This window comes from Tetrao urogallus (genome assembly GCF_951394365.1).
Source record: "Tetrao urogallus genome assembly, chromosome: 22".
NCBI lineage: Eukaryota > Metazoa > Chordata > Aves > Galliformes > Phasianidae > Tetrao > Tetrao urogallus.
The window spans coordinates 6,343,197-6,352,234 of record NC_136835.1 but is presented as its reverse complement, the minus strand read 5'-3'; the positions used below and the strand labels follow the sequence as shown (position 1 = coordinate 6,352,234).

The following is a 9,038-nucleotide window of genomic DNA, read 5'->3' as shown; positions in this document are numbered from 1 at the left end:
AGGGTCCCATCCCCGCATGGGGTTTCTGCCGTGTTTCTGCTCCGGGGCTCCAGGTGCCACTCAGCTCCTGTGGCTCCAGCTGTGCCCTGCGGCCAGGCAGCTCCTTGTCCTGCTTGTTTGCCGGGCTCCCTTTAACCCACGGGGTCGCGATGTTCGTTTTTGTGGGGTTCTGTGGGTTTTTTTAATTATTCTTTTTAAGGATTAATGCTTTTATCCCAGGGCACGGGATGAGGAAGAAGAAGAGAAGAAGTGTGTGTCGGGGGCACTGGGCTCCTTCCACAATAATGGCCCTAATATCACAATTAACTATTAATAGCCCTAATAGCTAATAAATAATCAGTGACAAGGTCTGATTGGATGGGAGGGGAGGCAGTTTGGACCCCGGGAGGCGGGGCCAAGACGCCCCGCCCCACAACCCCCGCCCCCACCTGCGGGGCGGTGCCCACCTGAGCTCCGCCCCCCCCCCCCGTCCCGGTTCCCCCCCCCGTCCCGGCACCTGCTGCGCTCCGGGATGGTTGCGCTGCCGCCGGGCGCGCTGCTGCTGGGCGCGCTGCTGGGTGAGCGCCGGGGGTTCGTGCGAACCGCGACCGGGGAGCGGCTGGGGGGGCGGGCGGGGGGCGGCGGGAGGCGCTGAGGGCCGGGGGGAGCGGGCGGGGAGCGGGGGGGGGGCGGCCCTGATGTCGCGATGCCGCCCGTCGGGCGCTCTGGGAGGCGGACGCTCGGGGTCCGGGGGGTCCCGCGGCACCGCGCCCCGCACCGCCCCGTGGAGCCGAACCCCGGGGCGCGGGCGCGCTGTGCTCTGCTCGCACCGGGGGCATTTCCCCGCCGATAATTCCCCCTCCCGCTCGGCATCGAGCGGAAAAAATCGATGTATTTTTTTCCCGTCATCAAACCTGCCGCCCCCCCCCCCGTGTGTGTGTGTGCCGCTGCCCTCGGGCTGCTCCGCAGTGCCCCTCTCCGTCCCCGGGCTTTTTCCCTTCTTTTGCCCTATTCCTGAGGGTCGAAGGGGGGAGGGCTGCAGGCGCCGGGGGTGCTGCGGAGGGACGCAGCCCTCCGAGTTTCCTTCGAGGAGGAGGAAACGGCCCCGAAGACAATGGGGACAATGGGTGGTGTTTCCTCCCCGGCGGGGCGCTCCCTGCCCCCGATGGAGCCGCTTTGTGGTTGTGCTACTCCGTTTTTATTATTATTATTAAAGGGCGTTAATTAAAGCGTGGTGGGATGAGGCGCTGCTCTGTTGAGGGGATGTGAGCGGGTTCCCTGCCGTGTGCCCGGCTGTGGGGATGCGGTGCTGCAGGAAGGACCCAACTCGCCCTCAGAGTGCAGAAATACGGAGAAAAGGCGCTTAGGGCCCAAATTGGTGTTTTTGGGCGCCCACACAGAATGACAGAATCAAGCATCCCTTGGCACCTGATGGGTCTGTGTGGGGTCACGGCAGAACAAACGATGGGGGAAAGATGGGAAGGAGGAAAGGAGAGGGGGGCGATGCTGAATGCCCGCTGCTGTGTCCCCACGCCGGCGCTGAACCGCAGGGGTTAAGCCGCCCGTCCGTGTCTATCTATAGCAAAGTCGCATTTTTTCCTGATTTTGGCTCTCCAGAGGATACGGCGCTTTCTGCCCCTGGGTCGTGAGAACGGCCGCCGTGTCTGTTCCCAACGGGCGCAGCACAGCCCCTATCTGCCCAGTTATAAATAGCGCGGGGCTGGGGGGACCATCAGGGCCGGGTGGGTGCAGCGCTTCCTCGTGGGTCCTTTGACCTTTCTCGAGGCTCTCGGGGCCGCTGTCCGTCCACATTCCCTCTCTGGCACCGTTTCCGCTCCGGAGGAGCGCGTTCAATCTGAGCCGTCATCTCTCGGTTTAATTTCTGTCTCGGTTTCACATGGCCAAATCGCCTTAATCCTATAGAGCGAGGGCATCGGATGCAATCCGCCTTCAGCTCATTAATTCCTGGTGGTTAGTGGCTTATAGGGTCCGCCTGGGGGCTGCGGTTCTGGGGAGGATGCTTTGGGCACGAGGATGGTTTTGGTGTGTTTGGATGGGAGATGCGGCATTTGGGGCCGAAATAGTGGGGTTTACCAATGGGACACGGGGTGCCCCTCCGGGGTCACGGTGCTCTGTGCAGGTGCAGCAGTTTGCTGTAGAGCTCTGCTGGAGGTGTGCGGGGATTTAAAGGCTTTTTCCAAAGGAAAAAAACCCGGCAGATGGGCTCAGGCAGAGGAGCCCTCCCTGGGCAGGTGCTTAGCTCAGGGCGGTTGGATGAAATCGGCGTTTTTCATCCCAAACAAACAGCAGCCGGGTGGCCCCCAGGGAGGGCAGTGCATGAAGGGCCCATTCCCCCCCCGCCGTTATGCATATGCACGCCCCAAGCAGCTTAATTTTTTCGATCTGGTTAAAGCATTAGGGGATTTGCAGTGGCGAGGTGGCTAAATCTGGAGCTGAAGCCAACGGCAGCGCTGCACACCGAAGGGTTCGGGGCTGCGCCCCCACCAGAGCCGGGCAGCAGCACTTGGAGGGCGATTCCTCCTGCAGCGAGGGGCTGCAGGGCACCTCCCCAAGAAAAAGAGTGATTTTGGATGCCAGGGTCCTCCGGCAAGGCAGTGCTCACGCTTTGAGGACACCCCACCACGCTGGGTGTGAGGATGGAGCCACAATCTTGTATCTGCCTCCGAGATTTATGACTGAGCTGTGCTGTGGGCTCAGTGCTGCTGGGCTGTCGGTAGGTTTCAGAGTTAATGCACACTCCTAACAGCAAAGGGAGCCGTGGTGAGCGCTGTGGGTCTGCAGTGATTTAAGGATTTCCCCAGTGATGAGTGCTAAATTTCAGTGGGGTGGGATGGAGCTGCTCTAAGAATGCATCCACTGAGCTTCACTCATGGGGAAAACGGCCTGAGCTGGGCAAACTGGGAGAGCTGGAGGCCGATCCTGGGGCTCGCTGGTGGAAAACAGCCCGATGACACAGGCACTGCGTGCAGAACTGTTTGCTCATGGCCGTGGCATCCTGTGAGCAATGATGGATGTATTTGTTGCTGTCTCCCATCTCTGAAAGATTTCAGGGCTTTATCTCGAGGCCAGCTCAGTGGGATGTTCTGGGGTGCCCAGAGCATTCTGCCCCAGGGCTTTGTATGGCTGGTGCTGCTCAGCCCCACCTCACCTTAACTTTGCCCATCTTGTGTTCTTCTCGCTGTACTTTATGCAGGCCAGGCAGATGCTGCTGGGCGAAAATACGGCATTTCTGTGGGGTGAGGGGGCAGTAATGGATCCCAGTCACTGCTTTTTTGCTCCCAGCACGCACAGCTCCGGGGATGGCACGATCCCACCTCCCGCATCAAACCCAAACTGCCACACGACTCAGCCCGTCTGCGCTGTCCTCCGAGCGCTGTTCTTCTAAAGTACTCTTTTATTTCTTTCTCACCGCGCCCTTTGCATCCCTGAGATCTGCGCTGCCGCCTCCGGCGCTGTTTTTCCCCCGGGTAGGACTTAAGGTTTTAAGCGCTTAGGTCGGGTTTAGCTATTTCAGGCAGTGAGGTGTCTGCCCTCGCCCGGCCCCGCCGTCCCCGCTGCTCCTTGGCCGGAACCGCCCGAGGAGGCCCGGGGGGGTCGGGCGTTATCGGCCGGCGCAGCGCTTCCTGCGCGGGGCTGCGGGCGCCGATTCCTCGCGGGGGGAAGAGCGGATGCGCGGAGGCGGCTAAAAATACCCGCGGGCGTTGTGTTGTCATCTTCCCGCCCTGGAAAGATCCCGGAGGAGTTCCTGCGTGTGGGGACGGGGCGGAGGGGGCCATGATTTGGGGGGCTGTGCCTGACGGCGCTTTACTCCGGGAGTTGACCCAGGCGGGCGGTGCTCCGACGCCCGAATCTTTCCGTTTGCTCCCTTTCTCCTTTTTGCTGCAAAACAAATTTGCTCCAAATCGCAGCGGGGACGGAGCGCAGCCCACCGTGTTCTCCCCGCTGCAGAGCATCCCTGGGGAGAGGACGTGGGACGTGGGGGCGGCGGGGCTCAGCGTTCCTCAGCCCCAGATGCAGACCCACTCCGGGTGCCCGACCTCGCCTGAGCAGATTATTTTCCAGCTGATCCTTTTCAGAGCAAAGCTGGGAAATAATCCCCCCCCGCAGCCGGGCACCCCCTCCCTGACCCGCTCCGGTCCCCCCTCCTGGCTGCGTTTTGGGGGGTGGGTGCTGGGGGGGAACTTTGCGGGGGCTTTGTCGCCGTCACCTTCAGTAATCCCCATTTAGTACCTGCGGGGGGGACGGGGCGGGGGGTGTGAAATGCTGGGGGTGTGAAGTGATGCGGCGTGGGGCTGGGTGTTGCCTGGGTGCCCCCACGAGAGATCAGATGGGCACTGCAGGTGTAGCTGCATCCCAGTGCTGTGCAGCGCCGTGCTGAGCCTTTTTGGGGTGCGGGGGTCCATCCCCAACCCCCCGTGGGGTGGGGGCTTCCCGTGTTGTTGGTGGGGAAGCGGCCGTGGGAGGAAAGCTTTGTCCTGCATCCGGAGAGCCCTTCCCGTCGTGGGGAAGGAGGAAAGGTTTCCTCCCAGCACGGCCTCCGGGCGATAACGGGACTTTTCTCTTCCTTGCATTGGAACAGGGAGTTGTTCTAACAATTAGTGGGGCTTTGTTTTGGTTTGTTTTCTTTGTTTTCTGTTTTATTTTGTTTTTGTACAACTGGCACCCGGGGCTGAGACGTGTCCCGTTTTCCTGCGGGGCAGGTGTCTGCTCAGCTGTGCTGGAGGTGCACGTGGGAACGGGCTCTGTCTACTCAGTGGAAGGGGAGGGAGCCGTGCTGCCCGCCTGGTACACCAGCAGCTCGCAGAAGAAGCCCTACATCAGCTGGATACTGAAAAAGGCAGCTGCTGAGCACTTCCAGGTGATGGGGATGGAGTGGTGGTGAGGTGCCTGTGATGAGGGGATTCTCGTGGTACCACGGGTGGGGGGACGTCCATGATGGGGAGATGCTTACTGATGCCCATGTTGGTGAGGGAACCGCGATGGAGAGGAGGTGCTCACGGTGCCCGTGATGAGAAGCTGCCCACAATGGGGAGATGCCTGTGATGCCCATGACAGGAGGATGCTTGAGATGCCCACGGAAGGCAGGTCTCCGTGATGAGGGGATGCTCGTGGTCCCCATGTTTGGGAGATTATGAGGAGGTGCTCATGATGGAGAGATGCCCATGGTTCAATGCTGTGGATGCTCAGAGTATGAGTGAGAATGGAGGAGGCTCATGCAGCCACTGGTGCCCCCAAGACAGGATTTAGGGGGAATTCCCCTCCTGCAGTGCCATCCAGATTTGTATGAGCAGATCTTTTCTCCCTGCAGATCCTGACGTACCTGGACGGGGAGGTGAAAGTGGAGGAGACGGAGCTGAAGCCCCGCGTGGGGTTCCTGCACCCCGTCCTCACCCACAACATCTCACTTTTCATCAATGCCACGCGGGAGCAAGACTCAGGCCAGTACATCTGCTCCGTCAACGTGGTGGATGACATCATCAGCCCGATCAGGAGCATGGCCATAATCAACCTCACGGTGCTGGGTAAGGACCCGCAGGGCGCCCTGCGTCCCCCGGTGCCCCTCGTGCTGGGACTGACGCCGATCCGGTGCCCGCAGTGCCGCCAGCGCCGCCAGCCTGCAGGCTGAAGGGCAGCCCCACGGTGGGAGCCAACGTGACGCTGAGCTGCGCCTCCCAGAAGGGCAAACCCTCCCCCCTGTACAAGTGGCAGCGCCAGGAGCCCACCAAGCAGGTCTTCTTTCCCCCCGCTCAGGGTAAGGTGGGCTGAGGGGGTGGGAAAACCCTGGCAAGGTTTGGTGGGGAGAGAGCTGGAGGGGTTGGGTTTGGGCCCTTGGTTCTGCCTGCCCCCAACTCTGCTGAGCTTCCCCTTAACTCTGCCCGCTCTGTTCCTTCTGCAAGGGGACAGGCGAAAGTCCCCGTAGCTCTGCCCGCTGCTGGAACGTTGGGGGAGCATCCCCTGAACTCTGCCCCTGACCAACCTCACCCTGGGGCGACGCAGGGGACCATCCCTGTAACTCCTCCCGCTCCCATCCCCGCTGTGCTGGGAGGTGTGCGGTCGTGGGCAGGTGATCACAGAGCAGCACCTCAATTTCTGCCCCGCAGACCGGGCCAGGGGAACCCTGAAGCTGACGAACCTCTCTCTGGACATGTCGGGCCTCTACGAGTGCGAGGCAGAGAACCGCGTGGGTTCAGCCAAGTGCAGCATCATCCTGGAGGTGCAGTCAAGTGAGTGTGCGCCCGCGGGGCTGGGGACAGGGGCTCGGTCCCCATGGTGGGACAGGTGAGAGGCAAAGATCTCCCCCACCCGTCTGTCCTGGCAGCCAGCGAGGGGGCCATCATCGCGGGCGCTGTGCTGGGCTCTGTGGGCGCTTTGGCCACCGTCGCCTTCTTCACCCAACGGCTGCTCGGCTACCGGAGGAAGAAACGCGACGGGCAGGAGGAAGCGGCCAACGAGATCAAGTGAGGGCAGCCCCCGGGGTGGGGCTCAGCGGTAACGGGAGGAGGTTTTGCACCTCAGTGTGGCCCTCATTGGGTTTCAGAGTCAACACGGCTCTTTCCCACCGTTTTTCCCCCTCCCTTTGGGTGAATTCCCTTTTACCCCCACACGGAGGGGCTCCTGCGGCTCAGCAGCACTGGGGAGCATGATCCGAGAATGGGGAGGAGAGAATAGCTGCACTTCCAGCAACCTGTGCCACCTTCTCCCTCCTCCACAGGGAAGACGCCGTGGCCCCCAAAACCCCCACCTGGACGCGGAGCCGCCCTGCAGACACCATCTCCAAGACCAGCACTTTGTCCTCCATCGTGGGTTCCCGGGACAGACCCTATGGAGCCTCCCCCCCCTCCTACACTGCCTCGGTCCTCACCGCTGCTGGCAGCTACCAGGGACCCCCCCGGGCCGGGCCGCATCCCCCCGCCACCAACGGGGCCCCCTGGCACCCCCCGCAGCCCGTCGCCCCCCCGGGTGGGCCGCCCCCCTCCAGCCTGGCACGGGCCGGAGCCGTCCCCGTCATGGTGCCTGCCCAGAGCCGGGCCGGCTCCTTGGTGTGACCCCCCCAGAAAGAGGCTGCTCCCCTCGGCTCCCCGCCCTGCCCTCTTTTGGGGCTTTTTTACCCTTTTTTCCATTTTTTCTTCATTTTTTTGTAAAGACGCCTGGAGCAGCCGGACTTTCCTGCGGTGTTTAATGGGGCGGGAGGTGCCCCGCTCTGCCCTGGCCAGCGCCCCGACCCAGCCCCGCTCCGAGGGGGGTCCCCTTTTTTTATGTATCGATGGAAACGGGATATTTTTCATAAAAGAGCATTAAAAGTGTTGGGGGAAGGGTTGGAGGCGGCGATGGGGGGGGCAGGGAGAAATTCTTTTTAGGTTTTTTTTTTTTTTTTGATTGAAACTGCTTTTGGGTGACTTTGTGAGGGTGCGGGGGGTCGGTGGCCCTGCGTCCCTCGGGGTGGCGTCACGTGGCTGTGTGACGTCACATGGGAGCCTTCAGGGCCCCATCGCGCCCGTTGTCCCCATCGCGACGTCCCAGCGCTGCGCCTGGTGGCACGGGGTGACAGCGTGCCCCCGGGGGGCTGCCTCGCCTGTAGACCTGGGCTGGCTGCCCCAGGTCCCTCGGTGATGTCACACCCACTCGGATGATGTCGCAGCAGCCACCCCGCGCCCATCAGTGATGCCACAGCAGCGCCAGCTCCCAGCCCCAGTGCCATCACACCGTGCCGCACACGTGGGTGTGACACCACGACAGCCGCGCGTGTCCAGCAGTGATGTCACACATCTGAACAGTGCCCTGCGTGACATCGCACTGGACGTGGCTGCGATTGGTGACACCAGGCTGTCCACCTGCATGTCACAGCTCTCACCCCACTGAGCGACACTGCCGCGTCCCCTCGGCGCCAAGGACAGTGCGGCCGCTGGCAGGGACCTTTATTGGGGCTGGGGTGGGTGAGGGGGGGGGGGACGCATGCTGGGGTGGTATGGGGAGAAGCAGGGGCTCCTCGGCGGCGGGGGGGCTCGGCAGGGGGAGTCCAGCAGGGCCTGCAAGCAAGGAGAAAGCAGAGCTGTCAGTGGTGTGCACGGGGCTGCCTGTACCCTGCACCCAGCTGTTGCAGCCTGCACCTTTTTCATGCTCGCCTGCACCCTCATCCTGCACCTCACATCTTGTACCTTGCACCCTGGTCCTGCACTCTGCTTTTGCAGCCTGCGCCTTCTCCATGCCCTGCCTGCACCCTGTCCCTGCAATTCCTACGACTCCCTGCCCCTTGCCCCCTGCCTGCCCCCTCCCTGTCCATGCAGCTGGGGCACCACAAGCCCTTGGGGTCGGAGGCTCAGACCCCTACCCTGGACATTCCAGGATCAAAGGACTTTGGTGGGAAGCAGAACCCAGCACAGCTTGGCTGGAGCCCACACAGAGATGAGCCCCTGCATGGATCACCCAGCGAGGCAGCCTAACGAGCTCTAATGAGCTCCCCAGCCCCTGCAATTTGTAGCTGTATCTCTGCTTCATCCTCACTTTCTGCAGCCCCATCATATCCTCAATCCATTCCCTCTACATCCTTATAGAATCCTCATTGCAGCCCCATTTCAGCCCCATGCACCTCCATTTCAACCCACTGCACCTCAATGCAAGCCCACTGCATCCCAAGTCCATCCCCGCTACATCCTCACTGAATTCCAAATTAATCACTACCACAGTCCCACTGCATCCTCAGTGAAACCAACTGCACCCCTCCTAAAGCGCCGCTGTCTCCCTACAGCATCTTCACCTGCATGGCATCTGGGTTGCATTCCAGCCATCCCCGTTCCACCCCTGCTGCATCCCAGTTGCATCTCCTGCATTTTCCTGGTGCACTCCCAGTTCAATCCCCAGTGCATCCCTATTCCATCCCCCTCATCCCAGTTGTGCTCCCAAGTCCCATTCCATTCCTATTCCATTCCAGCCGCATCCCAAGTTGCATTCTCAGTGCATCCCCCTTCCATCCCAGATTGTACCCCGCTGCATCCCCTCTTCCAGCCCCTACGCCTCCCACCCACAGCTGCACTGCCTCC

The 9,038-nt window shown here is 61.7% G+C and overlaps 1 protein-coding gene across 1 annotated transcript; it reads left to right on the top strand.

Moving 5' to 3' along the window:
- Nucleotides 1–511: 511 nt before the first annotated feature.
- On the top strand, nt 512–7,269 carry LOC306954677 (endothelial cell-selective adhesion molecule-like; the record flags this gene model as incomplete). The annotated part of the gene is made up of 7 exons (XM_079545835.1): nt 512–557; nt 4,701–4,858; nt 5,309–5,522; nt 5,597–5,752; nt 6,102–6,224; nt 6,320–6,458; nt 6,713–7,269. The coding sequence occupies 7 exons, from the start codon at nt 512–514 to the stop codon at nt 7,044–7,046; spliced, it is 1,170 nt and encodes a 389-aa protein (XP_079401961.1). The 3' UTR covers nt 7,047–7,269.
- Nucleotides 7,270–9,038: the final 1,769 nt, after the last annotated feature.